This window comes from Balaenoptera physalus (genome assembly GCF_965194825.1).
Source record: "Balaenoptera physalus genome assembly, chromosome: 17".
Taxonomy (NCBI): domain Eukaryota; kingdom Metazoa; phylum Chordata; class Mammalia; order Artiodactyla; family Balaenopteridae; genus Balaenoptera; species Balaenoptera physalus.
In genome coordinates this window covers 77,374,418-77,399,419 of record NC_138895.1, presented here as the reverse complement: position 1 = coordinate 77,399,419, position 25,002 = coordinate 77,374,418, and the positions used below count along the sequence as shown (strand labels likewise).

Genomic DNA, 25,002 nt, shown 5'->3' with positions numbered 1-25,002 from the left:
TGGAGACCAGGAGTCCAAAATCGGTTTCACTGAGCCAAACCCCAGGTGTGGGCAGGGCCAGGCCCCCTCTGGAGGCTCTAGGGAAGAAGCCACTCCTCTTTCCTCCACCTCTGGTGGGTGCTGGCATTTCTTGCTTGTGGGTGCATCACTCCAATCTCTGCCTCTGTGGTCACGTTGCCTCCTCTTCTATGTGTAGCAAATCTCTCTCTGCTCTCTCTTATAAGGACACTTGTGAATGCATTTAGGACCCACTGGGAAAATTCAGGATAGTTTTCCCACGTCAAGATCCCTAACTTAATCACATCTGCAGGCCCCCTTTTCCTTATAAGGTAACATTTACAGGTTCCAGGGGTTAGGACCTGGTATCTTCAGGTGACCATTATTCAACCTACTATAGGGATGTTGCCAATTATAATAAGAAATCGTGTATGTTTGTAAGATGTCCCTTAATGCTGTTGCAAAGCAACACAGGTTAAAGCGGCATAATTTATAATCCAGATATTATTAACACCGACTCAGTGAGAGGAAACTATTAGTCTCATTTTGTAGATGAGGAAACTGAAGATCAGAGAGGCAAAGGAGCCTGCCTAAGATTGCACAGCTGGCAAGTAGTGGAGCTCATCCTTCAGCTCTGAAGTTCACTTTCGGGACTTCCCTGATGGCGCTGTGGTTAAGAATCCACCTGCCAATGCAGGAGACACGGGTTCGATCCCTGGTCCGGGAAGATCCCACATGCTGCAGAGCAACTAAGCCTGTGCACCACAGCTACTGAGCCTGCACTCTAGAGCCCGCGTGCCACAACTACTGGGCCCATGTGCTGCAACTACCGAAACCCGTGAGCTCTAGGGCCTGCGTGCTGCAACTACTGAGCCCGCACGCTGCAACTACTGAACCCCGCAGGCCTAGAGTCCGTGCTCTGCAATAAGAGAAGCCACCGCAATGAGAAGCCTGCGCACCGCAACGAAGAGTAACCCCTGCTCACCGCAACTAGAGAAAGTCCACATCCAGCAACAAAGACCCAACACAGCCCCCCCAAAAAAGTTGACTTTCTTACACCCAGTCTCCCTGCGGCCCAAACAGACCATGGACATGGGCGATGGATGTCCTTGCTCCATATGTCCTGGCTTCAGACTCTCGTATGAAATGAAGCAACACACTCTGGCATCTTGTGACACCTAACCCCCTGACATTCTGTTACCAAAGGAGCTCCAGTGTGAAGTGGCTAATCTGATGTCATTTGTGGGAATCACATCTGACTATGTGGGAAGTTACTGGCCCAGCACTGGAGGGACCTGGGGTTTTCCAGAACAGGTGAGGAGCTCAGGTGAGGAGCTCAGGTGAGGAGCTCAGGTGAAGGACGGTAAGGTCACGAAGAAGTAGAACATGTGGCCTCAGTCCTCCCTCCAATGCCCTGGAAACCTTGTGCCCCAGCGATGCACGTTGCTTTGCCCTCCCACTGGCCGAGACCAAATATGTCTTATGACACCACCCCTCTCTGTTCCTTTGTTTAGCTGATGGCGCTATGAAAACCGAACCTTTGTCCTTTTCTTCTTTACTTTTAAATCTTTTCTTTGACTTCTGGGAAACTCAGGATCACATTCTGGGCCCACTGGTTGCCCCTTCCTTTATCATTGGTTTTCTTTTACTTGTACCTCTTATTTTTCTTTTCCATTTTGATAATTTTATTGCACTTGAGACTTTTATTATAAGATACATTGAACTTATTCTGGAAGTTAGAAGGGTATATAAATTAGGGGTAAATAAAACTCCTTGCAAAAGAAATCTTTTTATACCTTGGAAAGTCATTTTCTTAAGTTAAGCTAAGTGTTCAGTTTTTAGAGACATAAACAGGTAGGATTAATAAAGATGGCTCCTCCCCCCAAGCCAGGTCAATCAGTGAATATCTAATGTTGCAATTCCAAACTGCTTTCTATATCTTTTATTTTACTTGCTCTTCCTACAATGCTGTGAGATAAAGTGGTGATTACTATTCTACCCATTTTTCAGATGATAAAACTGAGACTCAGAAAAGTTAAGTGACGCGTCCCATGTCACTGAACCAGGACTTGTATGATGGTCCTGCCCTCTTTTCTCTGCTGCCCTGTGGATCACAGAAGTGACAGGGACCCTCTGCCAGATTCTCTTTGTGTGCCAACACCCGCTGTGGCCACGCAGCCACCTTACCTGCTGTGGCCGTAGCTTTCAGGAGCGTGATACATGAAGACGTTTCCTTGGGCTCTCCTTGCCCAGTGTCTGGCCATGTCGATCACGGGGCAGATGATAAAGTAGTCCCTGGTGAGAGGAGGACAGAGGATGAGGTCCAGCTATGCACAGCTCTATGGACAACAGTGCCGGGTAAAGGCTTCTCCCAGGCAAGGGCCCTGGGCCACCAGCCCCTCTGCATAGGCCTGCAGAGAACACCCCCACCCCGCTCCTCGCACCCTCCAGCTCTCCTCTCGCCCCTGCTGGCACACGGTCCAGCCTGCTTCATGGACGGCCACAATCACACACTATGTCCATATAATGCATCGCAGGGTCAAGAGACCCATGGGACAAACATCTTCCCAGGACATCAATTTTACTCAAAGACTTGGGAGCAAAACATTTTATAGTAAAATGAATATAATATACTATGAAGCTGAACATAAAATAATTGTGCATTCTGAAGGAAGACGGAGACCTCAGGGACGTTTCGGGTGTATGACACCTTTAGACCAGTGGCTCTCAGCTGGGATGCCTCCACGCTCCAGAAGACGTTTGGCAATGTCTGGGGGACACTTTTGGTTGTCACAGCTGGGAGGGGAAGGTTTTTACTGGCACCTAGTGGGAAGGGGCCAGGGACGCTGCTAAACATCCTATAATGCACAGGACAGACCCCACAGCAAAGAATTATCCAGCCCCAAATGTCAACAGTGAGGAGGCTGAGAGCCTTGCTTTAGATTCCCAAAGCTCCACATCCACTCCCCCTTTGGGGGTGATGTGAGTAAATCTCAGAAGCACCCACTTTCAGCAGTGGGGTCCTGCGCGTGGTCTTGCACGAGCTGCGTGCCCAGAGGCAGGCAGGCGTGGCTAGAATCAGGCCGAATTTGGTTGGTCTGGGGCCACCAGGTTTTGAATCCCACTCAGCATCCCTGCGTCTCCTTGATGCTCCATCTCTTCAGCTGAGAAATGGGGCCCAAGGGCCTGGCCCTTGGCTTCCCTGGTGGCGCAGTGGTTAAGAATCCGCCTGCCAATGCAGGGGACACGGGTTCGAGCCCTGGTCTGGGAAGATCCCACATGCCACGGAGCAAATAAGCCCGTGTGCCACAACTCCTGAGCCTGAGCTCTAGAGCCTGTGAGCCACAACTACTGAGCCTGTGCTCTAGAGCCCGCGAGCCACAACTACTGAAGCCCCGCGCCTACAGCAGAGATTCTGATAACCCCCATAAAAGTCCATCACTGAGGACGGCTGCCTACCCCTCCTCTGGCGACTGAGACCAGCACCTCCAGGGTTTACAGGAAAGGCTCTCATAGAGGGTGGGGCTGGTGGGAGGGTCTGGAAGGGCAGATGAAGGCACCTCTCTTTACCTCATGGTCCCCTGAGGAGCGGTGAGCAGGACAGGGGTGGGAGCAGACCTACAGAGAGTTCCACCCTGGCAGCGCTGTGGACGGACCTTGCCGAGGAGACTGGAGGCAGGGAGGCCTGTAGAGGCTGCTGCCTCAGTCTGGCCAGGAGAGAATGAGGACCTGGCCTAAGGGAGGAATGAAGTCCACCTCCTCAATGAAGTCTTTTTTGGTTACCTGCCCTCCTTCAGACCCCTGCTCTTGCCCCTGTTCACAGATTGTCCTCAAAGACAGTTACAGGCAAAGTTGGGGCAAGAATGAACATAGGTTTCTGAACTCTAGCCCTGAGCTCTTTCTACAACACTGATCTAAGCCAGTCCCGACTTGGCTGTGAGCCTCTCAGGGTCCAGGATTTGGACCTCTGTGAGTTCTTCAGGTCCAGTCTGGGGCTGGGCCTCCAGGAATAGGTGTTGGCTATTTTGTTCAAAGCTGAGCTCTCCACTAGAAGGAAAATTAGAGCCTTCCTGGTCCCCAAGGTCCCAGGGGATGGTACAAAGTTTTATTCTGAGCTCGTGACCCTCTGATTGGAAACCACAGACTCCTGGGAGGAGTGACCAAGCAGGACAGTGGGCCTCAACATCCTTCAGTCCATCTCTTCTCAACAGAGTCAAGTTCAGCAGAGGCCTCTGAGCCTTGACAGTGGCTCTGTCCCCGGGGACAAAGAGCAAAGGCCAGCGTGGACCTCCCTCCCCGAGGACAGGAAAGAAGTTACAGGATGCGGACACCACCTGACCGCGCTCTCCCGGCTTGGAGGGGGGCCTGTCAGGGAAACAGAACATGTCAAGCGGCCCGTGAGGCGCTCAAAGGTGACACGAGAGCTGGAGTCCCCACTGCGGTGTCATCCCAGGGGGCTCTGCAGGCAGAGAGAACTGGAATCCTGGCTATCTCTTGACGGTGCTGAGAGGGACATTCTGGGGACGGCAGAGCCTGTGATGGGTGGAGGCACCCACTAACCAGTCTTGGGTTGGGGGACCAGGGCAGACCTTCCCAGGGAAGGAAGCTTGAAGCAGTGAACTTGAGCAACAGGACCCATAAGCAGTGAGTGCAGAAACAGCAGCCCCAACCCCGGGAAGGGGGTGCACGGCTTCAGGAGCCCTGGGCCTTCTGTTCTGGGTGTGACATCAGGCACAAACCTTCCCCTGTCTAGGCCTCCATTTCCTGTGGAAAGTAAACTCTGGCCGCCCAGCAGAGTCACCTGGGGGAGCCTTGAAAAATACCGATGCTTACGAGGCCTGGGCTCCAGCCACCCTTGGAGCGCTCCTCGCGCTGTTCTCAAGGGCAGCAGGGGTCCTGGTACTGGGCTGGAGGTGGGGTCCTCTCTGCTGAACTGCCCCCCGCCCGCTCTCCATCCACACCAGCTGAGCGCAGCTTCTCGGCTCGGGGCATATCCAAGCAGGCACCCTCTGATGGCGCGCGAGCACCACGGAGGGGAGGGGTGGGTCACCCCTCGTGTCTCCCGCTGGCGGGCGGCAGGCAGCCCGCGCTGTGCACTGAACGACTGACACAGATGAAGCAGCAGCACCAGGCCCCGGTTCTCCGGGGGATCTGAGCATCCCCACGGCCTCGGGGAGGCGGGGGCAGGACGGCTTACCTCGCGGCCGCCTCCAGGGCGCGGGAGAAGGAGGCGTAGTCGTCCGCGCCGTGCTCCAGGGAGTAGTACCACGTCGCCGCAGCCTGCACGCGGTTGTCCGCCGCCTCGCCGCCCAGAGAATTCTGCAGCGCCTGGTAAAAGGCTGTTTTGCTACTGGTCCGGCCTTGACTTTCCTCAAATTGCTTTAAAAAAAAATATATGGAAATTCCCCAGTCAGATTCTGAAAGGCCCGACTGAGCATAGCTCAAGCCCTTGGTCTAGAATTTTCTCTCTCGGAGGCAGTGGAAGATGGCGAGAAGTGCGTGGGCGCTGGAGCCGGACTGCCTGGTGGGAATCCCAGCTCTGCCTCTTTCCAGCTGTGTGGCCTTAAACAAGCACCTGTACCCCTCTGTGCCTGCCTGAAGGTGGACACAGAGCTCCCAAGCAGGGTGGCGGTGAGGGTTAAAAGGGTTCGTACACGTGAAGCCCTGAAAATGGCGCCTGGTGCCTAATAAGTGCTCACTGAACACAAGCCTTTGTTGCAGGCTGATCACAGGTCTCACGCGTGCTCGTGCACTTGACTCTCTCAGCCAGCTTGTCACCTGGTTTTGTTAGGAGAGCTAACTTCAGTCGCATTCACTGACTCAAAGCATTCAACGTAGGGACACTGTCTGTACCCTTTTCTACTGATAGACACACTCTTGGTCCAGGGCCAGCGGCTTGCTAGGCCTGGGAAACAGCCCTGAACATGCTAATCAAGCTCCCTGCTCTCAAGGGCCTTGCGTTCTAGTGGGCGGAGACGGAAAATAAGCAAAGAGTTGTGCAGTTCATCCGGAACAGGTGCTATGAAGAGAAACGGAGCAGGGTGAAGGGATGGGGCAGGGCTCTTTTCTATAGGATGGGCAGGGAAGGCAGGGAGCTCTCTGGGATGTGTGTCAGATGGAAATAACTCTTTCTCCCTTCCTTCCTCCCTCCCTCCCTCCTTTCCTCCCTCCTTCCTTTCCTCCTTTTTCTTTCTTCCTCACTCTCTTTTTTCTCTCTTCTTTTTAAGATTTATTTTTAAATCAAGATAACATTGGCTTATGACATTGTATAAGTTTGATGTGTCCAACATTCCGTTCCTACTTCTGTGTGCCCTACAGCACACTCACCACCAAAGGGTTAGTTTCCGTCTGGTCACGCACACTTGAGCCAGTAAATGAAACTGAAGTTAATCCCTTTTACCCATTTTGCCCTCTCCCCAACCCTCCTGCCCTGGTCACCACTACTCTGTAGCTACGGGTTTATTTTTGCTTGGTTTGGTTTGCTCATTTGTTTGTTTCCCATACGAGTGAAATCATATGGTATTTGTCTTCCTCCTCTTCCTTCCTTCCTTTCTTACCCTGTCTGCCTGGGAGAGTCTGGGGAGGCCATGTCCTCCCCTCTGGACTCAGTTTCCTCATTTCTGAAGACAAGGGGCGGAGCGACTGTCAGTGAGGCAGCTCCGGCACGGGAGATCCAGACCCCTCGGCCCTGGTACGGTCCTAGGACGTGTGTTTACATATTTCTAGGCTCTTACTTCAACACTGACATGAGCTTATCTGGATACCCTGACATGTTTAAATTGTTTTTCTAAACATTACCAAGCAGCCAGGAACTGTGATTAGAATGCAAGGCGTGGGTGTGATCGGTAAGCGACCCCTTCCGTCTGAGACACTCTTTCAGCCCATCCTGGGGTCCTGGGTTGGACTGCCTTCAGCCTGGCTCCCCAAGAGGCTGGACCAGTGGCTGGAATCACTGATCAGAGGCACGTCTGCTGGTGGCCACACACCAGCTTCTGGAGAGATGAGGAAAGGAGACAGGGAGAGGTGTGCAAAAAGGGCTTCGTTTGAATTCTATCTATATTCTATCTATCTATAACGGGTTATTTTTTGGAAAAAGACCTGAAGCAAATGTGGCAAAATATTAATATCTGTTAAATCTGAATAGTGATGTGTTTCTTATATCAGTGTTTTTTATATCAACTATTTCTGACCATGATCTATAATAAAAAAGACATTTTATACATGCGGAATTCACACACACACACTCACACTCAATGCCTGTAGTAACGTTCACGAATAACATTCATACTCATTGCTGTTAACATACACGATGTATCTGATAGTTTCCATTCTATTCTATTCTAGTCAAATCTAGTCTATACAAAAATGCCTGCCTGAAATCTATTTAATTGACTTCACAGCCTACTAATAGTTTAGGGGGAAACCTGCATTATGTTATTCTCTGTTCTTTTCTGAGTTTTTGGAATATTTTATCACAAAAATTATATTAGTCACCATTCGCATAACTCCAATTATTGTCAAACATTTAGCATGTGTATTTCACTGAAGCATCAAAATCACCAAATGAGTTGGGCAGTTGCATAGAATCATTGCCAAATTCCAATGAAACCTGCATATAAGGGGCTTAGCACAGCTCTGGGCACATACGGTCAGTAGCTGTGAGCGATTACTATTGCCCTGTCCCAGGCGCAGGCAGGGGCCCCTGGGGTGCTTCAAGATGCTGCACTGAATCCCCAGGTGCTGTTATTGTCAGTTTAACGCCTAATGTTCCAGAACTACCAAGCAGCGGAGGGGCACGCAGGGCTCTAGCGGGTGCTCAGGAAATAAGTGTTGGACAAATGAATGGAAGAGACACTGACCTTCATAGAGATAACACAGGTGAGGCTGCAAGTCCAAAGTCAAACCTCCTAGATTCAAATCCCAGAGCTGGAAAGACCTGGGCTTGGATGCCAGCTTTGCTACATATTAGTTATGTGACCTTGGGCAACTTACTGAATCCCTCTCTGCCTTTGTTTTCTCCTCTGTACAATGGGCACAATAATATTACCCTCTTCATAAAACTGTCCTGAGGTTAAATGAGATGACACCTACACACTGTTAGCACGATGTCGGTGGCTAGGTGCCTGCAGCTCAGCTGGCCCAGGTCAGCCCATGCTTTAGAGCCAGGCCTGATCCAGGCTGGTCCCGCTGGCTGTGGATCCAGACCCTTGGGAACTCCTCTTCCGGATCACTGCTAGAAAACGACTGACCTCACCCAAAGGACAGAGCCTCCTTCACGGGTGCTGCGGAAACTCTTTCCACAAGAGGGCACCTTTTAGGAGCAGCAGGGCACCAAGCCCTGGGCCTTGCTAGAAGTACCTCCAACAATCTGAACAATTCCATGGCTAGAATGCTAAAGGGAGGGGCCCAGGTTCTGCTTCCACAAGATTGCAATTCGTTTCCCATTCTAAGGGGATCTGAGCCCCTGAGACAAGCTGGGCCGTGGCTGCGTCCACAGTCAGTATTTTGAAGAGACGGCTGGAGTGTGGATCTGAGCCCCCCGGGGGCATGGGGGGATGCGAAGGGGCCCGTTTTCAGGAAGACCCAGGTCTCTTCCTTCTTGGCGAGGACAGAAGCACAGATGCTGCTGCTGGTTTAATTAGAGAGTCAGCGGGAGGGGTGTGGCTACCACGTGACTGCCAAGCCAGGGCTGACGCCACAAGCTGTAACGACAGGCAAGACGTGCCTCAGAGGCAGGTTTGCTGGGCCTGGGCTCATTAAGGGCCATCAAGAATTGGCACAGGTGCAGGGTGCAGTTTTAAAGGACCATCCTTAACACCTCCCATAGAAAAGTTAGAGCCCTGGGAAACATTTAGCGACTGTGGAGGGGTCCACAGTCACCTTGGATGCCTGTGACCTAGGGGACTGAGTGTGGGGTTCAGACCTGGATCCGCAGGCGACCTCAGAAGACTCATTGCTGGTCAGTAAGTTCGTTCACTGAATACCCCTCTCTGTGCCTGGGGCTGATGTTAGAATCAAAAGAATATTAATTATTACCAAATGGGTGACAGTAAATATGACTTCTCTCTCCCCTCTGGTTAGTAAATTATTAAAAGTAGGCGTCCTTGTGTTCACCCCAAGTTTGAGAAACAGGATGACAGCCACTTTGCTGCAGGGTCTTTATCTTCACGTCACTGTTCAGTCAACAAATTTCTGTCATGCACCTGCATGTGCCAGGAGCAGCTCCAGGCATCTGGGGTACATCGGGGAACCATACAGCCCAAGTTCTTGGCCCTTCGGGGGCTTTTAGTTGAGTTCGGGGGAGGGATGGCACAGGACAAATCTTTGTAACAGAGGAGGTTCGGTGGCGATCAGCACTATGGCACAAGCAGGGTGGGGGAGGGCACAGGGTGCTGGCTGGCGAGGGCTGAAATCGTAAATGGGCTCATGAGATGGGCCTCGGACCTCGTGCAGGACAGCGGGCTGAGACTGGAGGGAAGTGGGCGTTCGGTGTGGGCTCCGCAGGGCCCCAGGAGGGAGCCCGGGAGCTGCTGCTTCCTCCTGCCTCTCTTCTGCCATGTGGGTCCCACGAGGCTGCTCGGAACCCCAAGACGGTCCTCAGAGCTCTCCATACACCCGCACCATCCTCTACTCTCAGGGACACGGCCCGTCCAGATGCTCTTCCCGAATCCCCTCCCTCTTCTTGGACCAAGGGACACTCCTTCCCTCTGAGGCTGATGCCTCACTGCCCAGCGCTCTAGGGACCCTCCCCTCTGCTTGTTCAGCGACGTCACTGGGTAAATCTCCCCCCTCTTAGAACCTGTGATGTGCAACTCTCCGTGACTCCTACCCCCACCCAGAACGAAACGCCAGCCAAGGTGTCTGTCTGTCTACCTCGGCGTTCCCAGCGCAGGGAACTCACCCCTCACCCCACAGCGACCTGGCCCCTCCACTCCCCCACCTCCATGCTTGCCAAGGTCACTGACGGTCAGCGCCCATGCCGGCACTGCTCACCATCCCAGCCTGGGGCTCTTTCTTGCCTGGACTTGGTGACCCTCCCCAACTCCTTTTCCATAAAATTCTCCATCTTGGGCTCATTTCTGAACCTCCCCGCCACCTGGCTGTCTTGCCCACTTTAAATGCTGATGTCCCACCCCACCCAGTTGCCACCCCTGCCCTTTCTCATCCCCTTCCATCCACACATGCTCACGAGGTGGTACCATTTCCTCCCTTTGTTTCGACAATGATCTGTAAGTTGACAATTCCTACATCTCTCTCCAGCCTGTGTGCTTCCTCACCTCCAGAACCTTCTTCCCCTCCTATTTTCCTAACCTCAGTGAAGAAGACCAGTACCCAGTGACCCGATTAGAAAAGAGATGTTTCCCGACTCCTCCCACTTCCTCATCTTCCCCAGTGCTCTGCTGTACCCCAATCCTGCTGATTCTCCTCCTGAGGATGTCTTAATATACTCCTCCTATCCGCTCCTGCTGCTCCATCTGCACTCTTTCCCTCCTCCTCTCCTTCCCATCCTGGGGCAGAAGCACTGACAATCTTCTCTGGGGAGTGGGGACTGGAGGAGGAGTGCTTTGTACACAGAAGATATTTGATTAACTTTCATACATCGATTACTCTTGATGTTATGCAAAATGGTTATGACTTCGTAAGTTTGAGAAGAGGGAGACCTGGGGCAGCATCTCCAAAGGCAATCGGGTGAACTCTGAAAGGATGAATGAATGAACAAATGCCCCCAGGATTCTCTAGAGCTCTGAGGTAGGTGGAGACACAAATACTCTTTCATTTAATGGGCATAAATTAAAGACCTCCTGTTGGCCAGCAACTGAGAATTTGAAATGAACATGACACAGATCTTGCCATGGGACAGCCTGGTAAGGTCGCAGAGGTAATGTAGCAACGAATGAAGTGGTCATGAAACCTGGCTGAGGGTTGGTGTCCAGTGGAGATGGAGGTACAGTGGAAAGACGGTGAGTTTGGGAAGCACATGCCCCCTTCCTCACTCTCCCCTCAGCCTACTCTGATCAGTCAGGCCTTCTACTAACTCCACTGAAATGGCCTTTACCAAGGGCGCCCAGGACCTACATCCTGTCAGGTCCAGGGGTCAGATCTCTGCGCTCAACTCACACCACTTCCAATGACATTGTACACTTGACCTCGGCTTCCTTTCAGAAAAACTTTCTTTTCTTGGCTTTCTGTGACATCATAGTTTCCTGGTTTTCTTCCAAATCCATATCTATAGCTCTGAACTCTCTCCTGAACTCCCAACTCATCTACCCAGCTGCCGATCTAAGATATATCCCAAATCTGGGCATTTCTCACCATTACCACGTCTGTCTTTAACCTTAATTTAACATACCAGCTTGCTCCCTGGACCTCGCCATGGACCTCAGTCTGGTCTCTACTTCTTTTGTTACCCTTCCATAGTCAATTTTCCATAGAGCTGCCAGAATGCTCTTTAAAAAGATGAATCAGCATAGTTGATTTACAATGTTGTATTTGTAATCAGGAATTTTCCTGATTACTAAAAAAAAAAAAAGAAAAAAAAGATGAATCAGTATGATCATTCTCTAACTTAAAACTTCCTGATAACTGCCCCCTGCAAGTAGAATAAGTCACTTTTCTGATGACCTAAGAGGTCCCTCCAACACTTCTGCCTTCCTCTCCTACTGCTTCCTCCATCATCCACTGGGTTTCCCAGCACCTGGCCTTCTGTGTCCCCCAAACCAGCGCTGCCTCAGCCCTTTGCACTGGCCCCTCACCTCACTTGCCCCACAGCTGGCCCTTCTCATCACTCAGAACCGGAAGCCACCTCCCTGACCTCCCTGCGAAAGCGCTTTCCCCCGTTGCATCACTTCCTCTCCCATTACCGGTACACTTTTCTTCAGAGCACTCTTCAAGATCTGAAAACTCTTACTTTCTCTGCTTACGCATCCCTGTGTCCTCTCCCGAGAACATAAACTCCATGAGCCAGGAGCCTTATCGGTTCGGGTTACAACTTTCCCCCCAGCCTGGGGGAGAGCCCTCAATGAGTATGTGTTGGCTGCATGCATGAATCAACTCGGGACCGCTCCTGCCCCGACCACTGGGTGTGGATGTGACGGGACAAGGGGCCAACCTCTCCACCATCCAGCAGGCCCGGTGTCCAGACCCTGCCATCATTGCAGGGGCACATGATAAAATGTTCCTTTTAATTTAAAATCAGAAGAAAAAATAAATATGATAATAATGGATATATAATAATGAATCCAGCCTACATTCATCTTTTACCTGCACAGTCAGAAAATACTTTTACTGTTTTGGGGGGACAAGTCAACCCCGCCGATCCCTGGCTTCCTCTGCACTGAGAATGATAATCCCACGCATCAGGGCCGGGGGACACTTAGACGAGGTGTCGTGCGTGTGTGACGACTCTGAGGGCCGGATGGCTACAGCGCGGGCGTGGAGGGGTCCCAGCGTGGTTCCCAGGGGTTGGGCACTGTCTCCTTCACCTAGAAGTCCTCTCATAACTGCAGGGCTGGTCACCCTGTGCCCATTCAAAGCCGAATGAGAAGGCAGCTCCGACTGGTTAGGCAACCTGCCTGAATTGCGTGGCTAAAGCGAGGAATTGTGACCCGTTTTTCTGATTCCAGGTCCTGGGCTCTCAAGAGAGCCTCACGATGCCCAGGGCTGGGATCCTCGCACCACCCCACCCCAAAGGGCTGGGGAATTCGGTGCAGCAGCCCCTCTCCGCAGGAAATCCATGTACTTCCCTGGGACTCCTGTACCATCCTCTGCTATAATCTGTCACCAAAGGCTTGATTTTCCCAGGCTGGAGCTCGTGCCAGCGCCTGGGGCTGCCAGGTGCCACTTTCCAACTCTCAGGCGGGCTGCCCTCCCCCTCCCTACTCTCTGCAGGGCCCCCATCCCACCTGCTCCTGGATGAGGCCAACTCCTGGCCAAGCTCAGGGGCAGCTCAGCGGCGGCGCTGATTCTGATTTTTCTCGCCTTCCTTGGAGATGCTTGTGCTTTGGAGGGGAAGGCAGAGCATTGCCTCTTGGAACAAATCTGCTTTTGATCATGCAAATTAATGCCCAGTTAATGTAGGCAGACTGTCAATTTCACCAGTTAGGGAGAGAGAGAGAGAGAGAGAGAGAAGAGAGGGAAAAATCCCCACCACGGCAACTGATGAAGAATTTCAACAGAAAGCTGCTACTTCAGAAAATAAGATTGTTCTCTGCGAACAGAGCCTTTCCAGGCATCTCAGGCAGCGCTGATGTTCCACGGGTATGTGGTTAACTTTGCTGGTGTCATTAAGACTCTTTGGGTGGGCCATAGCTGGCTTGGGGTGGTAAGTGGGTGAGGGTCTTCACATGGACTCTCTGGAAGCCCTACCCAACCTCTTTGGGCTGCGGGAATTTAGTGGGTCTCCGCTGATGTGATGGACGGGTGAGTCCGGGGGCTCACTTGGGGTGGGAGGGACATCTACCCTTCCTGTGACTTCCCCCGGGGAGCTGGATGGTGTGTGTTTGTGGGTTGGGCTCTGGATGGTACTGATGCAGGGTGGCATGAGGAGAAAGCATGTGTGTGCATCTGCCATGATTTGGAAAATTGGCTCAGGTCAGGCGAGGTGATTTAGAGATTGTACGTCCTTTGTATTCCTGCTTTCTCGGGATTATTCTCTGGACTGGGGACAATAGCTTGGGATACTGACCATAGTAGTACAGTTAAAGAATTAAGTGAAAAACTAACATTTATCAAGCACATGGTATTTGCCAGACATTGCTGCATGTATGATTTCTTTCAACATCTTTATGAGGATATGTACTAATAATCTCCTGATTTTACAGATAGGGAAACTGAGGCTCAGGCTCTGGAGAACTCAAATACTCCTGATTACAATCCATGGACACCCAGGGCACTCTCCCAGCTCCGTTGACAGACAGCTGGGGGAAGAGGGTCCTGGTCAGTTCCTTCGTCACTGGGTCACTCCTGCTGGCAGTGCCACTGCGGGTCCAGTGACCCCCCCCTTCCCTAACTGCCCTGAGGTCCTACAGTAGGATGACCATCTCTCCAAATAGTGTGTATCAAACTGCATTTTAGTTACTTACTTTTGCCCATTTTCTATTTTGTTACTTGACTGAGCTCCCCGAGGGCAGGAATTTAGTTTGTATTGATGCCCCCAGACACCTAGCACAGCATCTGGCACATAGTAAGTGACCTTGTGAAGTGTCCCCATGACTAAATGAACAGGTCTCTGTGTTGGGAAAACCTACTTGAGACCCTGTTCTAGGCGGATGTGGAAATTTTCTACAGTTGGTATGTCCTGCTTCTCAGCACAGACAGGGTGGGAAGGGCTCGGCCCATATGGATGGACAGAGGATTCGGGAAAGGAATCGCTGGGATGGAAGCCCTCAGGAATGTGCCATCCTGGGATTCTCCTCGGCTAATGGCAGCTGGACTCAGGTGCTATGGAGCCTTCCAGGGGAAAGTGGAGAAACCCACAACCCAATGCTGAATGCAGGTCACGAGCAGGCTGAGGAAGCGAGGGCAACCCGGAGGGCACGAGTGAGCAGCATGTTTGGAAATAGAAGAGGAACTTCAATACTGCCTCCAGAGGGCAGCTGGTAGCTCGGTCCCCACTTGGATGTCCACGCTACTCCATGGCATTTCTGTGTTGGGCATGATTCTGAGGATTATTCCTCTGGGCTATAATCTGGCTGTAGGGTGTTGTAGGTGGTGCTAGTGCATTTCCATCACTGTCTTAGAGTTTAGCGCACAAAGCACCCCCAATTGGAGCCAGAGGACCTTCAGTGGAGACTTGGCTTTGCAAATGACTATCGAGTAGACCTTGGGACAATCATTAAACCTCTCGAAACCTATTTCTTCCTCAGTACAATGGTGTTAAATGTTGGTTCGTGGGTATGGAGCTCATAGCATTATGGCTGAGATAAAAGAAGAATGTGGGTGGAACTGCAAAGCCCTTTGCACCGAGTGGCCCTGATTCTAGCTGGGTTTGTGCTCACCTAGCATACTGTCATTGTTGGACAACAAGCTCATGGAGGGAAGGCCTGGCTTTTCCCAGAGGGCTGGGATGGAAAGAGGGTGCCTTTGGAGTTGAATTCTGGCTTCTCTCTGAACTTGTTTCCCATCTGAGCATTAGTGATAATAATCCCTGATCCATAGGGTCCTTTGGGAATAAATTATCTCCTTGAAGACTCCTAGGTCAGATCCATAATTTCATTTTTTCCATTGAATAAAGATTCATTGAGCACTTACTGTGTACCAGCCACTTTTGTAGGCACCAGAGATATAGCAGAAAGCAAAATAGATAAAGTCTCAGAGCGCATGGGGCTCACATTCTAGAGGAGGAAGAAATAGAGTAGACAAATATATAACACGTCAAGGGGAACAAGCGCTGAGGATGCGGAGCAGGATAAAGGGGAGAGAGGATGCTGGGGGTGTGGATGCCTTTCCCACCAGAGTGGTCCAGGATGTTCTCACCAAAGAAGCAGACCCTGAAGGAAGTGAGGGAATGAGTTACCTGGGGAAGAACATTCTAGAAGAGGGAACAGAAAGTGCGAAGACCCTAAGGTGGGAGTGTGCTCGGCAGATTTGAAGAACACCATAGGGACCAGTTAGGCTGCAGCACGGTGAGCGGGAGGAGGCGGGCAGCAGGAGATGAGGTCAGAGAACAAATAGTGGCCACATCAGATAGTGGGCGTTAAGGACTGTGGCTTTTCCTCTGCATGAGCTGAGGCCACTGGACGGCTTTAAGAAGAGGAGTGACGTGATCTGACTTACACCGTAAAGGGATTACTCCAGCCCCTGTGGTTCTCAGAGAGCAAAGGGGGCAAAGCCAGAAGCAGGGAGATGGTTGGGGGCCATTGTAAAACTCCCGGAGAAAGATGATGGCAAGGATCAGGGTGATGGCAGAAGAGGTGGGGAGAGGGGGTTGGAAACATTTTGAAGATAGATGTGCTGACGGAATGCTGGTAGGCAGAGAGAGAGGTTTGGAGTCTGGGTTGCTGTTTGTTGAGATGGTGAAGACAGCGGGAGCATAAGCTGGTTGGGGGTGGGGACATAAGTGGAATCAGCAGTTCATTTTGGCTGTGTTAAGAGTGAGAAGCAATGAGACATCTAAGTGAAGACGTCAAGTAGACCCTGCGCTAACCCCGTCTAGAGTTCAAGGGAAAAGCCCAGGCGGGAGGTATAGAGTGGGGCTGGAGGTACACGTTCAGGAGATGCCGGCATGTAATGGCACTGCAAGTGTGGACTTGGCCTCAAACCCGACTGTTACTGCATCCCTCCTTCTCCCAATTGTCCACAGCAGTCAGCACCTAGGTGGGCTCCCAGCGGGATGCAGGCTCACAAGAACCACCCAACGACTGCACTAGCGCCTGTTCAAAGGAGAATAAATGGAGAAGGGAAGTCAGACAGGAATAGTCAGCCGGTTCCCTATTCTGGTGCCTGGACTTGAGGGCACACTCTCCTACCCATCTCCTGGTGCAGGCAGTGAGCTCTGTCAGCAGACACGATCTTTCTTTGCAAGTGGACCAAGGAAACATCTCCTTGAAAGCCTCAGAGGGAAACTCAACGCATTGTTGAGGAGGGTTTTCAGTCCTCTGGATGCAGGTTCCCTGCTGGAGGGGGTTCAGAAATTCAGGGCAGAGTTGGGAAACTCCCAAGATGCTGCTGGGAGAGGACCAGGAAACACCAAGGCAGCCGCAGACAATCCTCTTACGATGGGTTGGCATCACCCGAAAATATAAACTTGAGCTGCCCTATGGTCAACCCCAGCACCAAGACTGCCAATAAAAGCTCCCCTGCCCCCAGCCCCGATGGATGGCTTTTCCACTGGGGGTGGGAGGAGTCTGGGAACTTGCTGCTGGGCCTGCTTCTAGCATGATTCTCCAGGCGCCCGGGAATGTAGTTCTTCCTCTCTCTCTAAGGTCGGAGATGGCTGGGATGCGTTTCCAGCGCGTGGTCCAAAGAATCAGAGCTGTGAGGATATAGTATCTTCTGCACAAAGATTTCCACATCCTCCCCTGACGGGCAGTGTGGAACGAGGTGTTGCATGGAAGAGGGTCCAGGGCCGATGGCCATGTCTTTCCATGCTGCCCATGCTGTAGGGCGTTGTCTCTCTCGGGCAGCACGCAGAGAGTGCAGCACAAATGTAAGGACATTCGTTTCTTTCTCTTGCTTTATAATTCTTTGCTTTTGTGAATCTTTTATAACACTTAGTATAAGAGTACTCATGTATATAATTTACACTCAAATGACTGTGCTTACTATTTTTTAACTGATGACGGGCTTGATCAAAGTAGTGGGAATTTGAAGACCCACTACTTTAGAGAAGAAAAGCCCAGGGCTAGTGGCGGAGAGTGGCATTGTTTCAGTGTTTCCTGAGCGGCAGTCTGGTTCAATAATCAAGTTGCAGCCCCTTGAAGTAAAGGGCTGAGTCATATATGGGTGCTGGGCAGAAAAATGTAGAGATGGATCAGGGGCAAAAGTTCCTTCTCCATGGCTGTGAGTCAACAGGATGGAAGCTGTTAGTGACCTAAGCTCTGCTCTATGCCACCCCCCAATACACACACACACAACGCAACACAATGCGCTCTATTTATACATATACATATATATGCACACATATATGCCTATGTGATGTATTCGTATGTATATTAGTAATGTTAGTAATATTAAATTCATAGTATTCTTTTTCACATTGCCACACCTCCTGGGATAGCCCATGTTAATTGCTTGCTGTGTATCTTTCTACAGCACTATCCTTTCACATAGAAATAAATACAATTATACACATTTACATATTTATAGATATACACGGGTTGGTTGTTTTTTAAATATATGAATGCTACCTTAATTTCACACTCCTCTGCATTCTGATTTTTTTGTTTTCCATTTAACAACATATCACAGGCATCCTCAAGCCAGGAGAGATGTATCTGGTTCATTCTTTTCACCGTCTGCGTCATATTCAATAGTTCATCATATTCAATAGTGTGTATCTTCATCTAGTCAACCATTTCGCTGTTCATAGACATTTGAGTTGCTTTCAATGTTTTTGCCACAGTAATTAATGCTGTGATTAATACCCTTGTATATCTCTCATGTCAAAGTGGTGCTTTTATTGCTGTAAGATAGATTCCCCTAAGTGAGGTAGCTTACCCAAGGGAATAGCATAATCCAAAGGATGCAAGACCCCACTTGGTTGCATTAATGATTCTTTTTCTGTCGTTATTAATTCCAACGATACTGCCTTATATTCACTAGAGCCCTACGTTGAGCGTGTGTGTCCTCACCTTGTGTCATGTGCTGGGACCACCATCCCAGGCTGATGACCTAGAGGGCCCATCAGGAGCAGCTTGACAGGGAGGGGTGGGCGGGCCAGGGGAGAGTGTGCTCGACCTCCTCCCGGGAGGCTGCATCCTGGTGAGGAGTGATGGCCTCTCTGGTCTGAGCAGGAAGTGTCTGCTCGGGCAGATAAATGACCTCACAAGTCCCTCGCACTTTGCTGTGTCTCCAGCAAGCCACACAAAGCTGCTCTTGCCCTGTGCCTGGTCCACACTTTCCTGGGACGGCTGGGAAGCTCGGAAGCTTGGAAGGCTAGTGTTTGGGTTTCCCTGCCAGGACTCTCTCCATCCCCACGCCTCTCCTTCTCCCAGCCTCAGTGGGACAAGCATCTTTCATGCAGCAGCGGTACCCACGGCCAGGAGCCCTGAAGCTACAGAGCTCCTGGGTCAGCCCTGCTGGCGGTTTCCCACGGTGATTCATTCACAGCTGTAATCTGTGGATGTGTCTGGGTCGCTCACAACTCGGCAGGTGTCCTAGTTCTGAATCCCACCCACCACTACCACCTCCCAAACTGCTTATAGAGCCTTTACACGTGTCGTTTTTCAGCGATTGTTTTGAAAATAAGCAAGTAAGTCGATGACTCTCGACCAAGGTCAGACTTAGGTCCAGAGTCACCGGGCTGCAGCCCGCAGGGGCCCCTGGGGCCTCCTCCCACCTACCTTGACGGCCTTGGCTCTGCTGATAAGCCCGTCATCCTGAGAACTCCCAATGAGCAGATCCACCTTCACCCGCGGAGCTCTCTGCAGTGCTCTGGCTGGAGTTTCTTGGAGGTACTGGCCATTGACCACAGGACCCCAGTAGTGGAAAGGGCCACTCACGGCCAGGAGCTGCATCAGGTGCAAAGGGGTGTCATGATTTAGATGGACTTTGTCCTTTAAAAAAATGGTACTGGAATAATGCGTTGCATTGCTTCACTTAATTGGGTCTTAACCATAACGAACACCAGTGCTGGTTATTCACCCAAAGCTCTGCTGGGAAATAAGAGTAACGTGGCCAGACAATAGCCAGGCAGGACACCAGGCGACAGTGCCGGGAAGGTGAGTCTTCCTCTGAGCACTGGTTGGTCCCTAGGGGAGCATCCCAGAGCCTCCCACCGAAGTGACAACAGATCCACAGGGAGGAACAGGTCAGCCTGAGCCTGTGGTTGAGTGAGTGAAGCAAGAGATATTGATCGAGGAGGAGGTGGTGGCCAAAGGCAGGATATGACAGGGAAATTCACCAGCTTTAGCCACCATCCGATTAGCCCACGTTTGGAGGAGCTGAGGATAAGACCTGCGCGGGGTCTGCAAGTCCAGGCTCATTGCCGAAGGGATTCAAGTGTCGGCTCAGATGACAAGCTATTCCTGCTAGAGTCCCCTTTGTTAATATCAGGGCCAGCCAGAGAGACTGCGGGCTGCGAGCAGGATGTTTATAGGCTGGAGAAGGAAGCACACTGCTGTCCGACCTAAGGGGGCATGTTGGCCTCACTCCACTGCAGCCGTGGCCATAGTGCTCAGTACATGTCACTGTGGCTTGACGGGGTGCCACCAAGGTGCCAGCAAGACCCTTTACCTACGTCACTTCATTTTCTTTTCCTCCTCTATAGGGTTCCCATCATTATCCCCATCGTACAGATAAAATCTGATGAGCCCAGAGATCTGTCGACCCTCAGGACCTGTGCTTGGTCCATTACATCCTGTGGCCTACGCACGGCACAGGGGGTCTGGAAATATGCACTCAGTTCCAGCTGGTCACCAATCTACTGCGTGGCCTTGGGTGGGTCCTGTCTCCTTTCTGGCCTGGTTTCCATTTGGGAAAGATCAGAGGATGTCCCGCCCAACTCGCACACAAGTGCCCACCTTGGTCTGGGCGTCGTTGAGGACACTGGCAGGCTCCCGGCGGAGGCAGGACACCATTTCCTGGATGGACGAAGTGGGGCAGTCAACCTCCTTCGCCAAAGCAGCTGCCTGCTGCCGAGCCCTCTCCGGCCTGATGACAGCGGCGGGGGAGAGCACGGAGCCGCCCTGGAAGACAAAGCAGACTCAGGGCCCAAAGTCTAGATCACCTCCCATCCTCCACTCAGCCCAGAGACCTCAGGGCCTCATCAGGGCCCTGCATCCTTCTTCTAGGCATGGGAGCCCCAGGACCCTTCCCGGGAGACCCACAGGCATCTAGGAAGTCAGAGCTGATCAATATTATATCAACATGTTGTGAGCTCTTGAGTGAGTCTCCCTAGGCCTCGGTTTCTCACCTGTGAAGTGAGAGCAGTGGACCGAGTGATCTTCAGTCTTGGCTATGAACTAAAGTTGTATATTGAGGCAAAGAGTTGATGGTGGTTGAACAGGGACAAAGGTCAGAACTGCCCTATGAGAAGAGGACTCTGCAAAAGTGGATACATCCCCCCAGCACCTCCTGGGGCTCCTTAAATAGCAAGCTTTCCTGGCTCAGTTAAGCTAGACTTGGACTTTAAAATAGATGCCCACTTAAGGGTGATGGAAACACAGTCATTGTGAAAGTAAATTGTATCAGCAAAGTCATTGTAAGTCTCCGTACAAATTGCAGGTCTCTGGGAGCATTTCCTCTCTAAGAATGCAGGTGGTGGTTACTGGGTTCTGGGAGATGGCTCTCCGGGCCTGGACTGTTGGTGGAACTGGGTCTTCTGCCAGGAGTGGAAGAGGTGAGCCGAGTGGGGTCTTGACCAGGGTAGGACCCCAGGGCCCATCCTCTGTTGAGTCACCCCTTCCCTCCAGCTCAGACGCAGGCTACTGCCCACCATGGAATCAGGGACGGTCTGGGACTTGCTGGCACCGCTATCATTACTCGTGATGCTGCCACTAATAATAGTAACAGAACGGCCATCGACTGGGGACTTAGACTATCTCGAGAGCTTCCACCTTTTTATCTCATTGGATCCTCATAAGAGATGTGTACGTTAGCGGCTGTTACTGTCTCCATTTTATAAATACGGAAAGAAAGAAATAGGGAAATTAAGTAGCTTGGCCAAGGCCAAAAATCTTATCAGAGGTGGAACCAGCCTGTGGCTTCAGACAGCTGGGCTCCAGAGTCTGCTGTGCTCCAGGACCTTGGGCAGCAAGTGGAAAGCTCTAGATCTATGACCAACCTCTGTAATGAGGGGCAGCTGGGCTGGAGAGTATTGGTCATGGGGCACTTACTGCCACCTGCCAGGTGGTCCCCCTCCCAAGAACTTTTTCTGCTTCATCTCATGTAATCGTCACAAGAAGAATACAAGGTAGGTACAACCGTCATCCCCACCCTGTCGACAAGCAAACTAAGGCTCCAAGAGGAAAGGGAGAATCCTCACTTATCAAGTACCTAATATATACCAGGAGCTAGGAGCTTGGCAACCACAGTCTATAAGTACTTCACATGTATTAACTCAATAAATCCTCTCCACAACCCTGGGAGGTAAATATTATTTATGCCCTTATCTTAGAGAGGAGGAAAGCAAAGCACAGAGAGGTTCAGTATCTTGTCCAACGTCGTACAGCTGGTGAGTGGCAGAGCCAGGACCCCAGTCTCAGCAGCCCAGCCCTGGGCTGTGCTCTCAACCCCACGTGATGCCATGTGTGTTTTCACATCCAGCACAAGATGGTGCGTCCAGGAGCTGAACTGCCGCCCTTGCTCCAATGTAAAGAGAACACTGATCTGGCTGACTCCATGGTGTTTGTTTCCATTTTAGGCCCTACCCTGAGCTAAAAATACCAGCAACACAGAGCTCGGTTTCCTCATACGCGAAATGGGTTTACCAGTAAGTACGGCTCTCTCTGGGTCTTTGAGAGGGGCGTTGAGGTAATGCAGAGGAAGCCTTCTGGAAACTGTAAAGTGCGGTGCCCACGCTCCCCTGGGTCGTTGGTGCTCGTACCCACTGTGTAAAAGAGACAACAGACAGAGGTCTAGAGGGGAGGGCACTGATCCTCCTGAAAGCCTGCTGGACAAGCTTCCTGGAACAGGGAGTACATTCCAGCGCTGCCCCCAGGAGGTCCCAGGGGTCTTTGTGCTTCAGGTCAGGACTGAGGGGCACGGGCAAAGCACGGGCGCCACAATGAGAACAGGCTGCCCTGAGGGTAGACAGAGAGCTGACGGCAGCACTGGGCCAAGCAGATGCCCAGAGGGCAGGCAGCCCTCTGCCTGGGGCCTGGGACTGGGCCTGTCCACAAGGAGGGTCGAGGCTCCAAATCCCAGAAGCTAAATGCAGCGAATGTAGAAGCTCTGTGCTCCAGACCCGGCCCCAAGTCTACAGGCTGACTTCACATGTTCCTCAACACCTTTCCTCCTGGGCACCTTGACCCAGAAGTATCGATCCACGTGGCCCCTCTGGGGTGGTTGAGATGCCCAAGAATCGCAAGAGGCAACCTCGGTGGAGTGTCTCTGTGCATCCTCAGTATCTGACAGATATTAATTTACTCAAGCCTCACAACCATCCCACGAGGCAGGGGGAGTTATCACCCTAGTTTATAGAGGAGGGGGTTTCAGGCACAGAGAGGCTCTGTGGACCTCCAGCCAAGGGCTCTTGCTCTGAGCTTCAGCATCTATAAAGCAGGGCGAGTCCTAAGCAGTAATAAAAGTAAAATGCCAGCCAATGCCAGCCAACCTGGAGCCCAGCAATGGTGTCAGCAAGTAAAGGTCATGAAGGTTGAACCCTTACATGGAGTCCCTGGGCCCATGGGTTTATCTTTCCAACACTGAGAATGTCAGCTTTTCTGAGAAACATTGTATGTGCTCAGTCTGAAGGGAAAAGACACACACACACACAGACACACACACACACTAATACACGCTCACGATATTCAAGGTTAAAGCCCCATGTTCTAAACTGTGCTTCGAGCTGACAAAGTGCAAAAGGCTGAGGTGGGCCTCTGACCCTCATCTGCCCACAGACAGGCTGTGAGGAGATGTGGACTTCAGGATGGGGCCCTCTAATGTGTTCTACATTTTCTACAGATATAAAAAGCCAGAGTCCCTGATACGGTGAGGAAGTGGTTAAAGGCGTGGGTTACACTGACATGGCAAGAGAGAACTCAGAGAACTTTCCTCTCTTCAAGTACTGTGTTTTAATCGATCTTTCTGAAGGAAACCACATTCTTCATGGAAAATCAGTGGTTAAACAAGCCAACGGCCGGCTCAGCCCTCACTTTGAAGCACTTGGTTGAAGACAGAGAACTGGGGGTGGCAGGAGGGTGTGGTGCGCAGAGTCGCGCAAAGAGCGGGGCCTTTGGGGGCAGAGGGACCAGGCTCACACCCCAGCCCTGACGCTCGCTGATGTAGTGACCTTGGGCCAGTGAGTGACACCTGCGGCCTCGGTTTCCTCATCTGTGAATGGGGACGACGCACCTACTGCACAGGCCGTGGTGCGGATGCCCAGAGGGGCTGGCTGCGTGTTCCCCACGGCGGGCGGAAAGGTCCCTACTGCTGTGAGCGCCCGGGGCTCAGGGGGCCGGGGACTGGCAGCAGGGTCTCTCCAGCCGCCTGTCACGCCAGCCGTCCCTCCCCAGCCCTGGGCCCGCGCTTTACCTAAATCTGACCTAGCTATCGAGTGGCAATGAATTTCCGCTTGTTGTTTTTTTTAACTTTAAAAATAGTGCAGGGCAAAACCACCATTGCTGACCACTGCTTTTTCTTTCTGGAGCCTCTGAACATGGGAAGGTGTCTTGACCTCAGCCAGCCACTGTGGTCACCCGAGAGTCAAGGCCTGCCCCTGGCCAAGCATGGGCACAGAGCAGGTGGTCACACACAGAACGGCACACTCACAGTACGGTCATGCACACATACAGTCACGCACAGACACACACACAAAGTCACACACACTCACACACTCAAAAACACACACTCTCACACAGAGACACACACAGACACACCAGACTTTCTTGAAATGGACACCTCAGTGAACCACTCACAGGTCTTCCCCGGAAAGCACCAAGGAGGGGGTAGTTTCTGTGACAAACACGCCGTACCAGAAGGGCCTGGTGGCCCTCTCTTAGGGGGACAGGTGAGTCCAAGGAGGTGGCTCTGGGTGGCAGGTGAGCCCTCTAGGAGGTGCCAGCTCCTTCTCATCTCCTTCCTCGAGTCCGTCACCCTCTGCCACCCATCCCCGCCGCAGTGGGTCCCTCACCCGTGAGGGGACGGTGAAGGGAAGGAGGGGGTGGGTGGGAAGCTGGGCGCCCGCCGGGGGCACAGTGTGGAATCAAGGAGTTAATTCACGCCGAGCCCTTGCGCAGGTGCCCTGCACGCAGATGTAACAATGATGGCAATAATTCTCATTTAAATAACACTCAGTATGTGCCACACACTCTAGGAGGCTGTGCACATAGAGGCTGGTTTACACCCAAGAACAACCCTACGAGTGGGGACAGGGTTATCTCTGCCTTACGGGGGTGAAACTCAGGGCAGAGATCAGGGTCTTTGCCCCGAGTCTCACAGCTGGGGAGCGAGGGCACCGGGAGTTGAATCCAGGCAGCTGGCTCCTTAGCAACATGTTCTAACCTTGTGAGCCCTCAGTCTTATGACTCTGGTCACCGGTCCCTTTCTGTCCCTGTGTGAATGTGAGGCCAAAGCAAAGTGGAAGGTCACGGCTCCGGGCCCGGGCAGACCAAGGTTTCGACCCCAGCTCCGCCCACTGCCATCTTGCCAACTCCCTTTGTCATTCTGAGCTTCCAAGTCCTGATC

General features: G+C 51.8%; 2 protein-coding genes across 5 annotated transcripts in view; one reads left to right on the top strand and one right to left on the bottom strand.

Annotated features, from left to right (window-relative positions):
* Nucleotides 1-25,002, bottom strand: part of TG (thyroglobulin) — a 244,557-nt gene that overhangs the window by 16,361 nt on the left and 203,194 nt on the right. Inside the window, exons 42-45 of the mRNA XM_082433766.1 lie at nt 20,178-20,342; nt 18,999-19,166; nt 5,195-5,376; nt 2,185-2,292 (exon numbers count right to left, since the gene is read on the bottom strand). Of these exons, the coding sequence (XP_082289892.1) occupies nt 2,185-2,292; nt 5,195-5,376; nt 18,999-19,166; nt 20,178-20,342 (623 nt within the window). The remainder of the gene's footprint in view (nt 1-2,184; nt 2,293-5,194; nt 5,377-18,998; nt 19,167-20,177; nt 20,343-25,002) is intronic.
* Nucleotides 1-25,002, top strand: part of SLA (Src like adaptor) — a 92,787-nt gene that overhangs the window by 13,857 nt on the left and 53,928 nt on the right. For 2 of the 4 annotated variants that reach the window (XM_082433870.1, XM_082433868.1), the window contains exon 1: nt 12,678-13,254. The exons of the other annotated variants lie outside the window; for them this stretch is intronic. The gene's annotated coding sequence lies outside the window, so the exon portion shown is untranslated. Of the gene's footprint in view, nt 1-12,677; nt 13,255-25,002 lie in introns of those variants that run through there. 4 annotated transcript variants of the gene reach the window in all.